This window comes from Panthera uncia (assembly GCF_023721935.1).
Source record: "Panthera uncia isolate 11264 chromosome B2 unlocalized genomic scaffold, Puncia_PCG_1.0 HiC_scaffold_24, whole genome shotgun sequence".
Classification (NCBI taxonomy): Eukaryota; Metazoa; Chordata; class Mammalia; order Carnivora; family Felidae; genus Panthera; species Panthera uncia.
This window is the reverse complement of record NW_026057580.1, coordinates 110,272,465-110,294,900: the sequence shown is the minus strand read 5'-3', so window position 1 is coordinate 110,294,900 and position 22,436 is coordinate 110,272,465. Positions and strand designations below refer to the sequence as shown.

At 40.8% G+C, this 22,436-nt stretch overlaps 1 protein-coding gene across 6 annotated transcripts in view; it reads right to left on the bottom strand.

The window, feature by feature from the left end:
• The window catches only part of TULP4 (TUB like protein 4), a 230,741-nt gene that overhangs the window by 169,143 nt on the left and 39,162 nt on the right, over nt 1–22,436 (bottom strand). For 3 of the 6 annotated variants that reach the window (XM_049654512.1, XM_049654510.1, XM_049654511.1), the window contains exon 2: nt 5,483–7,721. In XM_049654512.1, coding sequence (XP_049510469.1) covers nt 5,483–5,734 — 252 coding nt within the window. In that variant the 5' untranslated portion in view covers nt 5,735–7,721. Of the gene's footprint in view, nt 1–5,482; nt 7,722–21,229; nt 21,506–22,436 lie in introns of those variants that run through there. The other 3 variants (XM_049654508.1, XM_049654509.1, XR_007462886.1) reach the window with 3 other exon arrangements.

The following is a 22,436-nucleotide window of genomic DNA, read 5'->3' as shown; positions in this document are numbered from 1 at the left end:
AAGAAAGAAAGAAAGAAAGAAAGAAAGAAAGAAAGAAAGAAAGAAAGAAAGAAAGAAAATCTAACTAGGGCCATTCATACACTATCACAGTATCACAGTGACATGTTTAGATGCTACTTCTTGAAGACTATTATTTCCATAATAAATTAAAACTATAAATACATAAATAGGGGCACCTGGGTGGCTCAGTTGGTTGAGCACATGACTATTATTTCAGCTCCCATCATGATCTCACAGTCCTGAGATTGAGCCCTGCCTCAGGCTCTGAGCTGTCAGTGCAGAGCCTGCTTGGGATTCTCTCTCTCTGCCCCTCCCCTGGCTCACACTCACTCTCTCAAAATAAACTTTTAAAAAATAATTACAAATACACATAATGTTATAAATATATAATAAAAATTAAATTAACTAAATAAATTCAAAAATAAGTTAAGTCAATACTGTCAACTCAGATTTCTACCTTGGTGGAAAAATGCACTGAACAAAATCATCACCTTTATACCCACATTTGATTTTTTTCAACACTTCTTTTTGACTACAACAGTCTTCTAATGGTCCTAGAGTGCAACCAAAGCCAAAAGTATTGCCTTCTTTCATTCCATGAACATTCATCACTATTGCTTCCTCATCATGACTATTCAGGGTCCAGCCTTTGCCTTGCACTATGCCCCAAAACTTCACCAAACTCTTCGCCATCCAGAACATATGCCAGCTACTCATAACTCTTTCTCTGATTACTGTGGCTCACCTTTTGTGAAGCAGTGTCTTACAGAAGGAAAAACAGTCAGGCATGAACTCTATCCCTGGTCTGCCATCGTTATCTAGCTCTATCCCTGGGACAACTTTCAGAACATCTCTGAACCTCAGATTCTTCAGCTATGTAGAAGATAAAACAGGGCTATAGAGAGTCGTTGCAAAAGTTCAATAAAATAACAGACATAAACTGTCACCAACATTATCTCCATGCAAACCATTATCAAGTCCTCTGAGATGTAGGTCACCTGGGCAGGAACTGCTCCTTGGTCACTGTGGGGCCAAAGCCCAGCAGTGGCCTGCTGAGCATGGGCTCTCAAATGTGTCCAGAACCCAAAGGGGCTCTGAGATGCAGCTCATGCCCCAACCCCATTCCCCGCAGAGGCATTACCAGCCACTGTGGCCCCCAAGGCATCATCCTCTGCCCCACTGAGACGCTCTGCACCCCAGCACATCCACCACCTACGTTTTCAAGTCTAAAAAAGAAGACACATCCCTCACCACGAAAATTAACTATGACTGCATTTCGGAAATCCAAAAATATATTTCTTAAATACCACATTTACTTCATTTATATATTGCTCCCCCCCCCCCCCCCCCAGTCTCACTAAGAAGATCCTCTTATCCCATTTTCCCCACTCAGAAAATCTTGACTACTAACACTGGCAGACAAAAACGGATCAACCACCACTGGAGCGCCTGGGTGGCTCAGTCAGTTAAGGGTCCAACTCATGGTTTCGGTTCAAGTCACAATCTCACAGTTTTGTAAGTGTGAGCCCCGCTTCAGGCTCTGCGCTGACTGAGGAGTCTACTTGGGATTCTCTCTCTCCCTCCCTCCCTGTCTGCCCCTCCCCTACTCGTACAGTCTCCGTCTCTCTCAAAATAAATAAACTTAAAAAAAAAAAAAAAAAGGACCAACCACCAAACTCTAGTAAGCACATTTTACCATTTTAAATTCCTTTCCGGTATATAAAATTAGCTAAGTTCCTATCGTTTGTTTCATTTTTATTATAGTACAAGTTTTGCTGAAAAAGTAGAAGAAGGGCTGAGGGACTGTGGCTTTGCAATTCGTATCTTTAATTATACAACTTTCAAATCTCCTGTGCACAGCACCAGAGACCCAAAGTTCTAAAGGCAGCCCCGAGCCACTTCCGCCCCAACTGAAGAGGGCCTTATACCACTGACTACAGCCAAAGAACAGCACGCGGTCCATGCTCCCTGAGTTCGATGTGCCTACACGGTGGACACTTAAAAGTCCAAAAAGGGAAGGAAGACAGACACAGTCACCTAGCATGCTAAAACACACCCACACAAATACACAGAGGTGCTTGCTTTACCAGAAGAGCCACATGAAGTGAATCGCTAACAGATTATCTTTAACTCAGGTCATGAATACGAGTATGTAACTTTTCAAACTTGAGTACAGCCGGCATGGTGACACACTAACCACAGAAACAGCTACATATGAGCACTGTGTTCAGCCAGACTACGAAGGCAGCACCTTGCTTAAACCTTCTGCCATTGGATTAATCAGGGGACAGAATGCCCCAAGGAATAAAATCCCCATCACAAACCAGAGTGTATATATAAACAATAAACATTCCACACTGTAAGTGGGGAAAGAACAAAGAATGCCAACTGCCTGTCAACTATGGAGGATTTGTTCCAGGGATTATAATACATATATATAGGTCCTTGTCCTTGTCATCCAGCCAGACTCCAAAAGCATCTTCCTGGGGATACACGTGATGTGATAAGGTAAATACAGACATGCTCAGACTGGAGCCAAGGGAAACACAGCACCTTCATGTCACAAAGAGAGAAAATACTTCTCTGAGGCCAGAACGTGGCTTAATCTTCCTGCATCACTCAGGAAAAAGAACTATCTAAATTCTATTTCTCAAAGCCCTATTCAAAGGTCATCTTCACAACAAAATCTGTGGTAAACCTCAGCCTTAATTCTTTGAACGACCCAAATCTTTCTTTCCACGCTAACTGAAACACATGAAGAAAGAGACATCCAGGTACACACCTCACCTTTACTGCTAGACCGTGGACTCCATCAGGCATAATCCATGACTTATCCTGCCCCATGTTGGCAAGTACACACAGCACCCAGAACATGACAGAGATACAATAAGCATCTACTGACTCAAATCATATGTGTTTTCAAATCTTAACTGTGAAACAAAAGTTTTAAAAATGCTGTCTCTAGCCTCATGACTAGTAACAGAATTTAAGGGTATTAAGTAACATTACAAGGACTGGAAAGAATATAATTAAGTAAATAGAGCATAGGAGATACTCAATATCACCATTTACATACATGGCATTCACCATTTTCAAAGCCCTTTCAAAAATATTCTGATAGATTCTTACAACAACTCTGAAAGAATTATTATTTCAATTTGACTGTGTAAACTAATGACTTGAGTGACTTGGAGAGGACCACACCAACTAGTTAAGTGATAGGGCTAGAACTTTTTGAAACAGACATATGGAAACAAAGGAACAGAAATGGGAGAAGATGCCAGCGCCCCGGGAAGTAAAACACAGTTCTCTTTTACATCCATCATTATGATATCATAGGGAGGGATCACAAATCTACCAACTCACCTTTTGTGAAGAATTCATAAGGAAGGAAAAAAAAGATCTGCAGTGACTTTTCATTGGCTTTAATGCAAATTACCATTTTCTCACTAGAATTAGTGTATAGATCCTTAAATATGTTCAGTATTGTTATAAATGATTTTTTTTCAATATATGAAGTTTATTGTCAAATTGGTTTCCATACAACACCCAGTGCTAAAATGATTTTAAATCAAAAGTGGCTGTCAAATCTCTAAGTTTAAGGAAGCTGATCGTTGGGGGACCTAGGTGGCTCAGTTGGTTAAGCGTCCAACTTCAGCTCAGGTTAATATCTCACGGTTTTGTGAGTTCGAGCCCCACATCCCACTCTCTGCTGTCAGCACAGAACCTGCTTATGATCCTCTGTCTCCCTCTCTTTCTTCTCCTCACTCATGCATGCTTGCTCTCTCTCTCTCTCTCTAAAAAATAAATTAACATTAAAAAAAAATAAAGTCGATCATCACTATGCACAGTGGTGCAAAAATAGGACCAGGCTTGGCATATCCATAAAAGTGTATGTATGCATATGTATGTGTATATGTGTGCATGTGTGTATGTGCAGTTAAGTATAGAGGCATTCATAAAATATTCCTTAAATACAACCAAATTCAAATTCAAGAGAAGCTTTTTATACAACGGAAACTTTTTTATACGAAAAATTCAAATTCAAAAGAAGCTTTTTATACAACTGAAACTTTCATATACTGATAGGTGGGGGCATAAAATGGCACTACCACTTTGGAAAATTGGTGATTTAAATGTATACCTGTACCACGACCTGAAAATTACACTGTGCATGCACAGATCCATAAAAAGACACGAATGTTCAGAGCAGGTTTAGCCATAACAGCCAAAAACTGGAAGCAACCCACATGCTCTTCAATATAGAAATGGAATAATTGTTTCTTCCTTGAATGGAAAACCAACATCAATCAAAAAGAACAAACTAATAGCACACACAACAGGGATGAATCTCACAAATATCACAGTGAGTGAGAAAAGCCAGACACAAAGGGTATATGATCAATGAGCATGAAGTTTACATTAACACAAAGTTCAAGCACAGGCCCAACTTATCTGGGTCACCTCTCAGCAGGGTGCACAACCTGGGAAGGGCCAGCAGGTACCTGTGAGGGGTGCTGGAAATGTTCTACATCTTGATCTGGTTGGAGGTTACATGGATGACTGCACAGGTCAATGATCACTGAGATGTAAGCTTAAGACGAATACACTTTACTGTATGATGTACTTCAAAAATATTCTCCCGCTTTTACAACAACTATTCAATAGCCATATATGGACGCTTTATGATGGATTCCACCTTAGAAAACAAATAAGCCATTGAACAGTGAAGCATGAATCCTGTTAACACGCTATGTACGTACATCTCTTCTTTTCAAGACAGTACCTAACACTTAAACATTGCTCAATAAACACTGGTTGAATGAATTTCACATGTAGTGACAGTTTATGTTTTAGAAGTCCAGAGGTATCTGTATGTATGTATGTATACACCGCATAATATCCTCAATAGAATATACCCAATAGATGTGAAAAACTATGGCTCTTGTCCAATTAATTACTTCCGTCACCTCTGTCCAATGAATTCCTTTCTTTTGCACCTCCAAGTACAAGAAACACATGCTAGGTGTTAAACCATCATACGGAGCAAGGCAGATCTTAACTGTGTAAGGTGAAGATGGCATTACTTTCATTGTTTGCACTGCCAGCCTGACACAGGCCAGTAACTCTTGGCTATGCATACAGGGTGACCAAAAGGGCTGACACGCATGATACGCTGGTCAGAGTCATCTAGTCTAACCTCTCAGCCTGGGCAGAAAGCTGCACTGGTATCCCTGCCGGTGGGAAAGGAGAGTGAGGGGCATCCAAAAGAGTGGACATACTCGGAGAGGGACACAGGCCAGCAGGAACTGTGTCCACCTTAACATGTTCCCACTGGGACACAGAAACCAGAATTCAGAGTTTGAAAAGTCTCCCTTGGCAGCAAGTTGAGAAAATGAAGCAAATTCTGAATCCACAGGGAGGGGGCTCAAAAAGACCACGACAAGTGACCAGACAAAAGTGCAACAAAGCCCCAGCTCACCTCACTATTGTGGCCCCGCAGGTTGAAGTTTATTCTCTGGGGAGTGTTTCTGTCCCGGCGGCAGTGGCTCGAGGTGAAGGTCACCCCAACAACGCCGCGGCCGTTGCCCGTGGCCAGCCAGCCCTCCTCATAGTAGCGCCGCCGACACACTGGCTTCTCCTTCTCACTCTTGGGAACGCGCCCCTTCCACGACAGGCAGAGGATGTTGGAGTCGCTGCAAAGGACAGGCCCATGCTCCACCGCTGCATACATACTTTTTTCCAGTGAACTCTTTTATTTAAATAGTAATGCTGAATGCCAGGAAACTTAAACCAATTCTTTTCATTAGTTGATTGACTGGATTTTTGTGGTTGGCTTGCGTTGTTTTCCCTGACCCCTTTTAATCAAGACTGACCTGGATCTAATCAGAAGGCCAGTATTTTATAAAGATCCACCAAATGCATAGTGAAAAAATTCCTCTAGAAAAGATGATGGCAGTCTGCTAAGAAAAGGTAATGCTTAAAAACAACATGCGTCCGTTTTTCTTTTCAAGTCCTTAGAGGAAGAAGAGCATCATTAACATGTGCCGATCAAGAAACTAAGTTTTCTTCTCTTAACTCAACTTGGTTATTCTCGTTCAGCCTGAGATTCCAGTTTAGTGTAATATGATTCCAGAGACAAAGGGTTGCAAATACATAGATTTCAAGTAACTTAAGGCTTTAAAGAATCCCTCGAGCTGGAATTTTCTCTTTAAAATTTCAGATGCAGAGACAGAACACATGGGATCATCTTCTTTCTGAAGCCACCCTCTGGCATGTTTTCTCAACTAAACAAATTTCTGCTGCTGAAGCTGAAAAAGATTGCATAAAGGGGAAAAAAGGCACACAAACCGTGCAAAAACAGACCAGAGTTTGTGCAGACAGCAGTCCAAGTTCAGGAAGAAAAAGACTCTTGCCACTGTTCAGAACCAGAAACTTCCCACCTCAGGGCCCGGCCTGACTTCCCAGCAGGCAGGTGGCTATGTCCTGGTGAGGAGCTGGGCTCCATCTGACTTCCCCCCGATAAACCAGTGCACTCCTTGGTGTCATGGAGGCGGAGAGAGAAAATCCCTTCACTCGCAGGGCCAGAAGGTTCTAAAGCTCTTTAAGTGGCACAAGTGTCTGCCTTGAGTGAATCCTAAATCCTCTTGCTGCCAAAAGCGGGCCTCACTACAGAATTCTGTCTCTTTTGTCCCGTCTCCTTCCTCCCTCCCTATTTGCCTCTCCCCTTTCTGCTCCTAAAGATCACATATTTTTCCATCTTGAAGGAAAAGACTAATCTCAGAATTAAGTCCATCAAGTAATCTTCCTCCTATATGCAAGTCTTCTTGGACTCAACAGGGAAGGGAATCCCTTAAAATGAAAATACAGGCAAGAGTCGGGTTCTTCCAGACTGTTCCCTAAAGAGTCAGCATGTTTTCTGATGGGCGCTCTCCTGCTCACATTCAGAGACTGCTTCCAAATGCCACATGTACAGTCCAAAGAAAAGCAGCTTTGCTTGGATGTTCCTTGATATTTATTTTATAAATACTGGTTTCAACCGCTACCTTGAAATGTTATCCTATAGATACAGAAAAGGAAAAGGGAAATAATAAATTAAAATGTCGAGTAACATAGTTAACTGAAAAAGGCAAAGGAACCAGTCCATTGTTCAGACTTGCCCCATCATACCTGACCTTGCTTTCCTGAAGTCACGACCACACAGCCAGAGTTACTTCTCAGTCCAGAGTTTTGAAGTCTGTCCAAATCACCGAAACCACTAGAAAATAAAGTGCAAAACTCACTGCATGACCCCTCCTGTGCTGCTTGAAGCCACACTTCACTGCCGGCCACCTTCTCACCAAGCCCTCTTTTTATCCTGGGGAGGTGCTTCTGAGGCTTGAGCTGAGCAAGTTTCCTTTTCTTCTTTCTGCAAACTTTCTTCAACCGCGAAGAGCGCGTGGAAAACTGACCACTAGTAGGGTCCTCCTCCCCCCAGGCTCCTGAGCCCCACAGCGTCAGGTTGCTCCATCTGAGTCTTGCATTAATTTTCATCAGCTGTAAAACTCTTCAAGTGTGCGCCAGAGTGAGCCTGTCTTCCTGTGTAAACGTGTACGTGTACAAACAAGGGCTTAGATATGCACAGACATGCGCTCTTCGATGGGCACCAAAGCACCTCTTTCCCAGCCGTTTCAGGAACCGTCTGACTGATCACAGCTCGAAGGCCCTGGAGTCTTACAAATCTGTAAAAACAAAACAGGATATGAACAAAAGAACTTGAACACACCGAAGAAGAGAAGTTCTAGCTGAACAGAAACTGGGAGGCCCCGTCTTTACACACACACATACAGATGCCAAGTGGAGCTACTGCTTGCTAAAACCCTCATAGTAAAAGGGCACACCGAGCCAGCTTATGGACAGCACACAACACAAGAGGCTGAACGCCATGTAACACTTACGCAACTTGCTAGGAGCTGGGCGTGTCTGAGCGAAATCCTCCCCTCTATTCTCTCACACCATGCCGTCCTTTCTAAGACTCTGGGTCCCACGTGTGCAACTTTATCCCTCCAGGGGCCATCGTCCTAGTTATAGTTGCATAGCCACCTCAAAAAGGAGACTGAAGAGGTGCAGGCAAGTTATCTGAATTGATTTTTTCACTATGGGTAAAAGATGTTGCCTGAAGACACAAGAAGCAAGGGGCTTGAAAAGCCCCATCCCTGACTGCTCGCAGGTCACAGAGCCAAGAGCAGCCGTGTTCTCAGTTTCTGACTAGCAACAGGACTAGCAATAAAGTCCTAAAGAATCCATCTCCAGCAAATCCACCCTCTCTTCCGTCCTACTGCCATCAGTCCAGGCCTGCATCACATCCACAAAAACACACGGTCCCTAACTTCCCCACACCGTCCCACCTTCTAGAGGGCACTCAGGGTAACCTTTCTAAATTTCAAGGCCACCTAAAGAGCCTGGTCTGTTCTCCCCTGGCCCAGGCAGTCCCCTAGAGGGCTAGTTAAACAGACTACCTCCACCCAAAATACTTGCCACTGAAAGTCTAAAGGCCAGGCCCAGGTATCTGAATTTCTAACCAGTTCCACAGAGATGTTCATGCTGCTGGTCTGAGGACCAGGCTTTGAGAACCTCTGGTCTATGAGATCAAATCCCAGCAAGACCCTTCTCTTCTCCGGCCACAGCCTCCAGCTCCAGCCCTGCCTGTGTTACCACCGTGGCGTCTGGCCACTCCCTATCCCCCAAAGCACTATGTCCTCCTCTCCTTCATGTCTCCACTCCTTGCCAGGCACCAGCACACTTCCTTTAAAACCACCTGCGACAGCTCCTGTCCTGCGAAGCTTCCCAGAGCACCTCGCACTAACTTCTGCTACAGCGCTCATCACGCTGCATTCAAGCACTCTTCTCTATGCTCCTGGAGGCTGGGAACCACTCTTTTTCATTCCTGGCATAAGCTCAGTGTAAACTAGATATTCAGCAAAAGTTTATAGGAGCCAGGCAGGAGCAAGGCAAGCAGCTACACGTAATTTCCTTAAGATACTCTAATTCAGATGAGTCACAGTATATATATTTTGTATGAGCCTATAAATCAAAACAACCAAATTCTCTCAGGAATCCTCTCAAGGAAGCACTTGTTCCTGAGGAAAAAAAGTAAAAACAAATGCTATAGAGTTCAAATTAATGCCATGTTCCTCCTCCTCAAATGCTAATACCACTGTATAATAGCCTTGGTCCTTCTTCTGACTTGGGGCAGCCACAGATGAAAAAGCAGACACAACTTCTCAAGACCCAGCTGTATATACACAGGTTTTAAACTATTTAACATCATGATCCGTGATTATTAAAGCATCCACATTAAATATGACAGTGTAAGCTGTCAGTTCCCCTGAAATCCTCCTACGGGGTCCCTGGGGTCAAAATTATTTTCATAATAATACTAAGACATTATTTGCCTTCCTTACTATATTGACAATTGTATCAATGATACAAAAGCAATAGTGGGTCAACCTCAGCTCTTTCACACCAGTGAAGGCACTGGTACCAAAATGTACCAATACTCGTCGGAATTTTTTAAATGCCAGCTTCAGGGCACCTGGGTGGGTCAGTCGGTTAAGCATCCAACTCTTGATCTCAGCTCAGGTCTTGATCTCGGGGTTGTGAGTTCAAGACCTGCACTGGGCTCCGTGATGGGTGTGGAGCCCACTATATAAATAAATACGCCAGCTTCACTTAAGAATATTCTTGATGCAGTACAAATCATTAATTTTATTAAGTCCCAACCACTAATACATGGTTGGTTAATATTCTGTGTTTCAAAACAGCGAGCACTCAGAAGGCACCCCCGCCGACCACTGAAGTACAAAAGTGACCCTGGGAAAAGCCCTTGTGCTGTAGTTTAAGTTGCAAGCTGAACCAAGGTCTTTTGTGTGGAATACCATGTTTACTGGGAAGAATGAATGGCAAATTATGGTAATTCAGGCTTGGGTGTTTGGCAGACATCTTCTCGAATATGAACAAAAGCAGCACATCACTTTAAGAAAAACAATGGACAGCCTTTGCCTCCTGTAATAAAAGTTGAGCTTTCAAGTTAAAATCAGAACTGTGGGGAAACCAGGATCTATCACTGTGAGCTTAATAGCTCCCCATGATTTAGCGACATTCTGCATGTGACTGGAGGGAACATTAACAGATGTGGACTGTTTATACTGTATTTCATATTTCATAGAATATCAGTATTTAGAAAATTCATATAATTTGGTGAACTGGTATTTTCCAAATGACCGACACATGATGATACAAATTATGCTTGAGTAAAAGAGCTACCAAGGGGCAAGAAAGACAAGAGGATTTTAATCTAACCAAGTACAAAAAAATTCACTGATATGTTTAAAATTCCATATTGCTACTAACCTTTCAGAAACTAACCTTGTTAAGTTTTGGTATGGTATCGAAAAAAGACCCGTGATTGATTATCTGAAAAGGCTATTAAAATACTTTTTCCTTTTAGGGAGCCTGGTGGCTCAGTCGGTTGAGCGCCCAACTTAGGCTCAGGTCATGATCTCACGGTTCATGAGTTTGAGTCCCACGTTGGGCTCTGTGCTGACAGCTCAGGGCATGGAGCCTGCTTTGGATTCTGTGTCTCCTTCTCTCTCTGTCCCTCCCCTGTTCGCACCCTGTCTCTCTCTCTCAAAAATAAACATTAAAAAAAATTTTTTTAATACTTTTTCCTTTTCCAACTACATATCTGTGTGTCAGATTTTCTTCATATATTTTAACAAAAACAGCATACTGCAACAGATTGAATACAGAAGCAGATATAAGAAGCCAGCTATCTTTCACTAAGTCAGACATGAAAGATATTTTGCCAAAATGTAAAATAATGTTATTCTTCTGGGTAAATGTTTTCAGTTAAAAAACATGGTAATTTTTCATAAGACACGTATTTTTTAAAACATTTAATAGGTTTATTTTTTTAATGAATTAGTAATCTTTTTTAATTTCTCAGTTTTAATTTCTAGTATGGTAAATATCAATAGCTAATATACACATAAACAAAAGTTCTTGTGGGTCTTCAACAATCTGGAAGACTAAAAAGTGGCCCTGACACCAAAAAAGTTTGAAAATCACTGATAATATGCTAACTCTCTGAAATATAAGCCTTAAATAACTATTACACCCAAGTATGTAGGATAAAACTCCATAGTAAAAGCAGACAAAAGTGTTTTTATAGAGGTTGCTATGCTTTTTCACCCAATTTTTAAAATTATAGAGCACTATATATGCTAAACAAATACAGCAGGTATTTTAAGAAAAAATGACATACTACTTTATGATGATTCAAATGAATAATGGATACAAAAATCTAATAAAAAATCACAACCATAATATCCTAATTACTGAAAGGCTGACACCCATTATAATGCTACCATTGATATAAACAGAAAGTCTTCTATTCTTATCAGGATGAGAAAATGAAGATACACTAGATAGCTTCTGAGGGAAGTTCACTATCAAATCAACACTCCTAAGTGAAAGGGGTCTGGTATAGAAAGATTAAAAAGTGATTATTCAGGGGCGCATGGGTGGCTCAGTCAGTTAAGCGTCCGACTTCAGCTCAGGTCATGATCTTGAGGTTCCCGAGTTCGAGCCCCGCATCGGGCTCTGTGCTGACAGCTCAGAGCCTGGAGCCTGCTTCAGATTCTCTGTCTCCCTCTCTCTCTGCCCCTCCCTGGCTGGCGCTCGCGCGCTCTCTCTCTCTCTCTCTCTCAAAAATAAATAGAAATATTAAATAAATAAATAAATAAATAAATAAATAAATAAATATAAAGTGACTACTCAACTGAAAGCAGGGACTCCACTAGTATTTTACACCCATGTTCATGGCAGCATTATTCACAATAGCCAAAGGGTGGAAGCCACCCAAGTGTCTATAGGTAGATGAACAGATAAGCCAAATGTGGTATATACGTGCAGTGAAATATGATTCAGCCTCAGGAAGAAAGAATTTTCTGTTGGACACATGCTACAACATGGATGAACCCTGAAGACACTGTGCTAAGTGAAATAATAAGGCAGTCACATAATTACGCACAAATATTATAAGCACACTTTTATAAAGTACCTAGAAGAGGCAAATTCATAGAGACTGAAAGTGGAATGATAGCCGCTAGGGGTTGGGGGTGAAGGGACTGAGAAGCCATTATTTCATGGGTACAGCATTCCAGTTTGAGATGATGAAAAAATTTTTAGAGATAGACAGTGATGACAGCTGCAAAATAATGGAAATGTACTTACAGCCACTGAATTGCACACTTTAAAATGATTAAAATGCTAAGTTTTTTTTACATATATTTCACCTTAATTTTAAAATCAAGTAAATTAAGAAAAGCAACTATTCATACAAAATCTTTTGATAACTGGTTGAAAGTAAATACTCCAAAGTTTGGCATTATGATTTTTTTTGTCTTTTTCTTTTTTTTACATTTATTTATATTTTGAGGGACAGAGAGAGACAGAACACAAGTGGGTAAAGGGCAGAGAGAGAGGGAGACACAGAATCCGAAGCAGGCTCCAGGTTCTGAGCCGTCAGCACAGAGCCCGACATAGGGCTCAAACTCACAAACTGTGAAATCATGACCAGGTCGGACGCTTAACCCAATGAGCCAACCTGGCACCCCAGGCATTATGATGTTTTTCACCCTAAACACTGTAATACAGGCCCAGACCTGCTTCTGGTAATTACAGCTTATTTTCAGACTATTTCTATATATCACTGAAAAATCCATCCCTGCTTCGTGGAGATACAATCTTAAATAATACATGTGTCTGACTGAATTAATAACCTGACAGTGGTGTAAGAGTCAGTAAGCTTATAAAATGCTTTCCAATCTAACTTTCCATAATATCTAGTTCTTTTTTTTTTTTTTACGTTTATTTATTTTTGAGAGAAAGAGAGAGAGCACAAGTGGGGGAGAACAGAGAGAGGGGGACACACAGCAACTGAAGTAGGCTCCAGGCTCTGAGATGTCAGCACAGAGCCCGACGCAAGGCTTGAACCCACGAACCATGAGATCATGACCTGAGCCAAAGTCGGACACTTAACCGACTGAGCGCCCAGGCACCCTGCATACTATCCAGTTCTTACTGACAAATTAGGAGTCCCGAACTTTGAAAAATACAATTTAGGGACAGAATGATATGTTGTTCAGGGAAGGAAACCCTGTCGGAATTAGATACTTCTAGATTAATCAATCAGCAAATCTTAGCTGAATACTTACTATGCAAAATGCCCTGTGCTGAATTCTCTGCCTCCCTCATCTGTAATTAGATACTCTTTTTTTCTAACTAGAGTTGTTTTCACTACAGTTTATTTTGGTCTATCTGAATCCTACTTTCCACAAACATGGGTAAAATTCACTAAGTGGGGGGTGGTGGGAGAAAAATACATTTTTGGCTTATTTTTTAATCATCTGAATTAATGTTAAAGATCAGAGATAAAATAAATTAGGGAAGATATTTTCCATTTCCACAATTTTGATAGAAATATATTCATTAAAAGTTACAAGAACGCAACCACTCTGGAAAACTTGGTATTAGCTAGTACTACTGAAGATCAGAGTACTCTGCAAAAAGCAATCTCACTCCTGAACATGTGCACTAGACACATCCTTCACCAGCGCTCCTGAGAAAGACACACAGCTGTAGTAGCAGCATCACTAACATTAGCCAAAAAATGAAACCAACCTGAATGGATAGAGTGTGTCATATTCAAACAACAGAATTGTACACAGCACTGTAAATGAGCACAATATAGAACATGGGTGAATTTCACAAACATAATGTTGAACAAAGGGATCCAATGAAAAAAATACCTACAATATGAATCCATTTATATAAAGTTCACAACAGGCCAAACTAATTTTATTAGTTAAGACTGCATAGATAATATAACATTTTAAAAACTTTTATAACATAAAGCAATACCGTGGTTACCTTGGGGTACAAGACTGTGAATGGGTGTTGCTGGGGTGTTGGCAATATTCTATGTCCTGATTGGGGTGGTGGTTATAGGGTGCTCACTCTGTAATTATTATTTACTATCTATATATCTGACATATTCTACTTGTATGATATATCTCACAATAAACAGGTTTAATAAGCTGTGAACTAGATTAGGCACCAATCCTTTGGGATTTTTAGAAAACTTAAATTTAAATCAATTAGGAAAGAATTTTAAAAATTATTATACCCAATCTTAACAAGTACACTCACAATCTAGAAAACCCCAATAAAGTACCAAAGACACTGTTTTAGTTCTCAAGTTAAGAAGACATCCACAAAGAAAATGCATATTAAGAATAAAGAATGGGGGCGCCTGGATGGCTCAGTTAAGTGTCTGACTCTTGATTTGGGCTTAAATCATGATCTCACAGTTCAGGAGATCAAGCCCCTCAGGTTCCATGCTGATAGCACAGAGCCTGCTTGGGATTCTCTCTCCCTGTGTCCCCCCACTGCTTGTTCTCTCTTTCTCTCTCTCAAAATGAATATTTAAAAAAAAAAAAAAAAAAGCTTTAGGAGTAACAAATGGAGATAAAATTTCAGAATAAAGTTACATTTCTTTCTAAAGGATAAAAATTTAAGAGAATGGTTAAGCAGAAGATTGAGATGAGAAGCAAAAAGTCTATTTCAGGAAAAAATATATAGATGTTAGATGAATACAAAGCAGAAAGAAAAACACAGCAGAAACTCTGGAGTAAAATATTCCAAACACCTTGAAGTTTAAGTTTTTGATTACAGACTTGTTTAGGGATGGAGAGAAGAAAGGAAAGGAAAATGAGTATTCCTGCTTGGTGATAAAAATTAAACACACCCCAATTTCTACTTGAGGGACAGCAACTGTGCTGTCCTGCTTATCTATTGTCTTAGACTCAGCTCCATGGCCAGGGTGACTCACTCCATGCTCCAGCCTCCCCTGGCTGCCCCCTTTTCACAGCTGGAAAGGTAGAGTTCAGCAGACCCTGAACTCTACATTTCTTTTTCACTAATGACTTGCCTCTAATTACAGACACTCCTTCCCCTGGGGAATTTTCCACAACCCTTGAATATCCACCTAGTCCAAGGTGGTTCTAACTGGTTCCTGATTCATTTCAATAGCTGCTTAGAGGCTAGTTCAAATATGCCTTCCAAGACTGCCTTTTAAGTCAGGGATACTCTCAGAAATGACTTGTCATATGGCCACCTACATATGAACAACTACATACATGAAAATGTCACAACACCCCAGCAAAGATAATGGAGTTCAATCATGATCTAATATCTTTACTGTGCTATCATCCTCTGGCTCTCAGTTCTCAAAGCATGCTACTGAGAAAATAAAGACGTGTGCATGGCTTATGCCAAGCCTTGCTCAAAAGATGCACACTTACTACAAGTGTATTCATATCAAATCACTTTCCCATCGACGTGCACCATCAATTTTAGAGATGCCTTCCTCAGAAAACTTGTGTCTTATTCAGAATAGCACCAGTTCCTTCAGACACAGTCCACCAAAGCACTACACAGACTCAAGTGGCAAGGACCTCCTCTGCCCATGGTAGAGCTATCTTCCTGCTTAATTCATCACACCTACTAAAAAACAAAGTCCTACACTCCAATTTTCATCTCACCCACAGCACCCACCAGTACTGCATTTAAGTAAGTGTTCACTAAGGTACTAGGTATGCTATAGGGCCCCAGAGTCTTCTAAGAAAAAGGGAAACAAATACTGACAGATGAGGTTCTCCATACAAAGCCTGGGTCTACACCAACCACTCAGAATCTGGGCCTACTGAAGCTTAAGGCTGACAGGCATTGAAGCACATGTAAGTAAAGAATTCAAGTGAGGAAGCTGTGGGTCCACTGCTGTGTTCAGAGAACAGTAAAGAGGCACATTTTCAGGGAAAGCTACTCCCTATTTACTTTCTGTGCCTGATTTCAACAGCCAGTTCTAAGAACATGAGCATCTATCTGTATATAGAGTGAAGGACATGAAGGCTGTAAGACAAACAGCTTGATTATCAGTTTCAAAGAGAGTGAGTGGGGGCAAGATACTTCTAAGAGTGAATCTAGATCTGAAACTGCTGTTGAAATACTATGGTATCATATATGGGGCTCACTAGTACGAAGCCATGTGCCTTACTTAAAAAGGGAGAGTATTTCATTTATCAAAGTGACAAAGACCGAAACAAATGATAATTCCCAGTGTCATATAAGGTGTACAGAAATGGGAAACCAATTTGGTGATATAATTCAAAGGACTTAAAATGATGCAAACCTTTTGATTCAGCAATTCTACTTCTGGAAATTTATCACAAGGAAATAATGTTCAATCCTGCAAAGATTTAGCTATAAGGATTTCTACCACAGCATTTTCATATATATATTGATTCAGTACATGTTGGTACAGACATAAAACAGAATATTAAGCAACCACTAATAATTATATTGTAGAAGACTATGGAGAGACACAGTAACATTCACAGTAACTTAAGCAAAAAGTGAAATTACAGATTAGACTTCCAGGATGCTCTGAAAGGCCTGCCCATTAACTACATAGCCAGATCTTCGGTAAATTACAACAGACTTAATCTTCTGCTGGACTTGCAGGAAAGTATGAGAAATCTCTAAGGCAGGCACATACATACATATGAGAAAGCCAGGGTTATCTGGCAAATGCAGATGTAAGACACATATTTGTCCAGAACTGTCTGGACAAATGCAGATATAAACACTGGAATCAGAATGAGGGTGCCTCAGCATCCCAGTTTGCCCAGAACTGTCCCAGTTTTACACTGAAAGTCCCCTATCACAGGAAATCCCTCTGTCTTGGACAAAACAAACAAGTGGTCCCCCCATCAGATACCCAAACTTTGGTCCAACCTCCAGGTGGAAAGACTGAATCGTACACATTCTGCAGGACCCACCGAGGAAACTAAAGCTATCTCAGACTTCTATCACTCCACGGTTCTGGGTTGGAGCAAATGCAAATCTTTTCAGCATGAAAACATTCCCAATTTAGGACCTAAGGATTCCCACAGATAAGATTTAACCAAAATTCAATTACCAATCAAAAATTACCAAACATACAAAGAAAATAAGTCATCACAAGCTGTCAGTAGCAACAACAAATTTAGATCCTTTGGACTTCAGAAAGTGAAATGAACATAAACAAAACTTAAAATAATTTAAATTTAGAATTTAGGTTTGGATTTTAGGGTTCCAGTCTGGCATATAAGAAGCCTAGAAATTGTCACTCTGTCCTAATTAAATAAAAAGCTCAACAAACAGAAAAAATCAACTCTTCTTAGATCTGTAAGAAAAGTGAGTGATGGGGCAAACCACTGCCCCTAAAACTGGAAAGACCAAAAGACTAATAACGAAGAATTATACTTGCCAGAACAGAAACTGGTGAGCCGAAACCTCCATGGGAACCTGTCCCATGGGAAACCTGAACTGGAAGTGATGGACTGCTGGAGGTACAGTGTGGCCAAGTAGGAGACAGAAAAACTCCAGGGGGACCCAGCTATCAGAGCCCCTAAACTTTGTGAGTTTTACCTCCAGGAGTTTACTAGGTCCTCATAGTAAATATCAGAGGAAAATCCCCTCAGGCTTCCAGCAGGGAGAAGGGAAAAGGAATATATAAGAAATATACAAGAGCATTCTTTTGAAATATATGAGAGCATTCTTTTCTTCTTAACAAGGTCTGCCTCAGGAAAAACTATTTAACAAAGGTATAACGAACCAGGATTTTATCCGAATCTAACTGACCTGGGGGAAGAGGATACCCAACTCCAGCCCATTCTAGACATCCTGTCCCATCTAAGAGGGGACGGGGGACTGAGAAAAATATGTGAAGCCAGTCCAGGGGCAAAGGCCCACAATAAAAGACTGAGACCCAAAGTTCTGGGGGTGTAAGACACAGCACAGTGAGTTTAGTTAACAACACTGTGTTTACACCTGACAGTTGATGAGAATAAATCTTAAAAGTTCTCACCATGAAAAAGAAATGGCATTATGTGAGGTGATGTAGGTGTTAACTAACCCCACTGTGGTAATCATTTTGCAATATATAAGTGTATCATACCATTGTGTCATACACCTTGAACTTACACTTACATGTTATATGTCGCTTATATCTCCGTAACACTAGGAGGAAAAAAAAAAGAGGAGAGGGAAGCACAGAGAAATTTCGGGGAGTGATGGAATTGTTCCATATTTTGATATGGTGTGGTTACACAACTGTTTACATTTGTCAAAATGTAACCCTCCATAGAACTGTGGAGGGGTGGGTGCCTGGTTGGCTCAGTGGGCACAGCATGCAACGCTTGATCTCAGGGTCGTGAGTTCAAGCCCCACATTGGGCATGGAGCCTACTTTTATAAAAAATGCATATAACTGTACACTAAAAAGAGTACTTTACATATTTTTAAAAATAGTGTCTGGCACCTACTAAATGCTACACAGTACTAGTGATTATTATTAGTGCTGTTGTAGTCATATATTAGGCACTAATTTAGGTGCTAAAAGGCAATTATAAGTAAATACAGATATGGTCCTACCTTCAAGGAGCCTACAGTCCAGTGATGAAAACTAGACATCAGTCATATAATCAAGGCTATGACAAATGCCACAAGGGAGAGACACAGAGTGGTCTGAGAGCTGCAATCTGAAGGAAGAACACATGTTAAATACATGGAAAAGGGGGTGGAGGAGGCAAGGGCAGACATTCCAAGCAAATGGGATAGCTTATATAAAGACCATAGCAGAAGAGAAAACAGCATTTTGAAGAAACTCAAAAGAATGTTAGCATGACATCTGTTCATACACATATATATCTACAATGAGGTATCACTTCACACCCATTAGGATGGTGTTGGTAGGATTGCAAAGTGGTATAACTGCTACGGAAAACAGTATGGAGGTTCCTCAAAAAGGTACCATATGACCCAGCCATTCCCCTTGTGGGTATATACCCAAAAAAATGGAAAGCAGAACCTTGAAGAGACATTTGCACACCCACGTTCACAGAAGCATTACTTACAACAGCCAAGAGGTGGACACAACCAGTGGTCCATCAGATGAATGAATAAATAAAATGTGGTATATACATATAAAGACATATTATCTGACCTTAAAAAAGAAGGAAATTCTGACACATGCCATAATGTAGATAAACCTTGAGGCATTATGCTAAGTTAAACAAGCTAGTCACGAAAAGACAAGTAAATTATTCCGTTTATAGGAGGTAGCTAGGGGCGCCTGGGTGGCTCAGTCAGTTAAACGTCTGACTTCAACTCAGGTCACGATCTCACGGTCCGTGAGTTCGAGCCCCGCGTCGGGCTCTGGGCTGATGGCTCGGAGCCTGGAGCCTGCTTCAGATTCTATGTCTCCCTCTCTCTCTGCCCCTCCCCTGTTCATGCTCTGTCTCTCTCTGTCTCAAAAATAAATAAACGTTAAAAAAAATTTTTTTATAGGAGGTAGCTAGAGAAGTCAAAGTCACAGAAGCACAAAGTAGCATGGCGATTCCCAGGAGCTCGGAGGAGGGAGGAAAGGGAAGTCGTTGTCTAATGGGTACAGAGTTTCAGTTTTACAAGATAAAAAATTCTGGAGATCGGATGCACAACAATATGCATATACTTAACACTACTGAACTGTACACCTTAGAAATGGGTAAGATGGTAAATTTTATGTTATCCATTTTTCACCACACACACAAAAAAACATGTTCACACACACCCACTTACTGAGATGTAATCATATGACTGTAGGATGCTTCTCCTCCCCCCACACCTTACCATCTATTTACAACAGTTTCTTAACCAGTAAATCATGTCCCACTACCAAGAAAAAATTACAGGACATATTAAATGACAGAAAACAATTTTTAAGTAGGCTTCACACCCAGCGCAGAGCCCAACACAGGGCTTGAACTCACGACTGTGGGATCAAGACCTGAGCTAAGATCAAGAGTCTGACGCTTAACCAACTAGAGCCACCCAGGCGCCCCTAAATGACAAAAAACAAATTTGAAGAGGCAGAGCAAGCATCATAACCACATTCAGAAATGGCAGGTATGCTGGAATTATCAGACCAGAAAGTTAAAACAACAATGATTAATATGCTAAGTGCTCTAATGGATAAAGTAGACAGCATATAAGAACAGATGAGCAATATAAGCGGAGACACAGAAATTCTAAAAAAGAACAAAAAAGAAATGTTACAGACCAAAAATAGTGTAACAGAAATGAAGAATGTCTTTGATGGGCTTATTAGTAGACTGGACACAGCAGAAGAAAGAATCTCATTGCTTGAGTCTCTATCTCTCCTTTTTTTTTTTTTTTTTTTAATAGAGAGAGAGTGTGAGCAGGGGAGAGGAGCAGAGGGAGAGAGAGAGAATCTTAAGTAGGCTCCATGCTCAGCACGGAGCTCAATGTGGAGCTCAATCCCACAACCCTGGGATCATGACCTGAACCGACATCCACAGTTTTACACTTGGGGCACCAGGGTGGTTCAGCTGGTTAAGCGTCCAACTTTGGCTCAAGTCACGATCTCATGGTTCTTGGGTTTGAGCCCCGTGTCAGGCTCTGTGCTGACAGCTCAGAGCCTGGAGCCTGCTTCAGATTCTATGTCTCTCTCTCTCTCTGTTACTCCCCTGCTCACACTCTCTCTCTCTCAAAAATAAATAGAAGATTAAATATTAAAAAAAAAAAAAGAGTTGTACACTCAACCAAATGAGCCAACCAGGCACCCCTGCTTGAGGATATCTCAACATAAATCACCAAAACTGAAAAGCAAAGAGAAAAAAGACTGAAAAAACAGCAACATATCCAATAACAGTGGGGCAGCTACAAAAGGTATAACATACAGGTAACAGGAACAGAAGGAACACCTGAAACTATAAAGCCTGCATTATATGCTAAATTAATGTCAGACACCAAAGCACAGATTCAGGAAGCTCAGAGAACACCAAGCAGGGAAAATGCCCTAAGCCATACCTAGGTATCACTTTCAAACTACATAAAATCAAACATAAAGGAAAAAAATCCTAACAGAAACCAGAGGGAAAAAACTCCTCACCTATAGAGAAACAGAGATAAAAATTATGCCCAACTCCTCCTCAGAAACCATGCAAGCAAGAAGAGAATGAAATGAAATGTTAAAGTGCTAAGAAAAACCCACCAACCTAGAATTCTGTACCCTGTAAACTTACCCTCCAAAAGTGAAAGACAAAGACTTTCTCAAACGAAATTGAGGAAATCAGTCACCAGTAGGCATACCCTAGAAGAAACGTTAAAAGAAGTTCTTCAGAGAAAAGGAAAATGATATAAGTCAAAACTTCAGACCGATATAAAGAAAGAGAATCAAAGAAGAAGTAAAGGTCTCATTTTTAATTATCTAACAGATAAATGTGTTCATAATAATACCAAAAATATATTCAATTACGAGTGTGTGAATATATATACATATATACATGCTTATGTACGCTTATTTATAAGTGATATGAATGACAGCAGTGCCACAAGGAACAGAAGGGAGGAATTAGGATATTCTGTTATTACAAAGTATTAAAACTACCCATGAAGTAGTATAAATGTTATCTGAAAGTGAACTTGGGATTAGTTATAAATATACATAGCAAACTCTAGGGCAACCTACTAAAATAAAAAATAAGTATAAAAGATATGCTAAAAGGAAAGAAAAAAAGAAATCATATAAAATGTTCAATTAAACCACAAAAGGCAGAAAAAGAGAAGACCAAAAAAAAAAACAGGATCAAAGGACAAGAGCAACAAACAGAAAACAGTAAGAAATATGGTGGATGTTAATCCAACTATATCAAAAATCACTGTGAGTCAGTGTTCTACATGCACCAATTAAAAGACACAGACTGTCAGAGTGGATCAAACAAGACCCAACTATATGTTGTCTACAAGAAACCCATTTTAAATATATTAGACACTTACAGATTAAAAGTAAATGGATAGGGCGCCTGGGTGGCTCAGTTGTTAACCATCTGACTTTGGCTCAGGTCATGATCTCACAGTTCATGAGTTCGAGTCCCATACTGGGTGAGCTCGAGCCCCGCTTCAGGTGAGCCCTTCTTCTCTCCCTCTCTCTCTCTCTCCTGCCCTTCATGGGATTCTCTCTCTCTCTCTCTCTCCTCTCTCTCTCTGCCCCTCACCTGCACCCTCTCTTTCTCTAAACAATGAATGAATGAATGAATGAATGAATGAATGTAAATGGATACAGGGACACCTGAGTGGCTCAAGTGCCTGACTCCTGATTTTGGCTCAGGTCATGATTTCACAGTTTGTGAGACTGAGCCCCTCTGTCAGCGTGGAGCCTACGTGGGATTCTTTCTCCTCTCTCTCTGTCCCCCCTCCTCCTCAGGCATGCATTCTTTCTCTCTCTCTGAA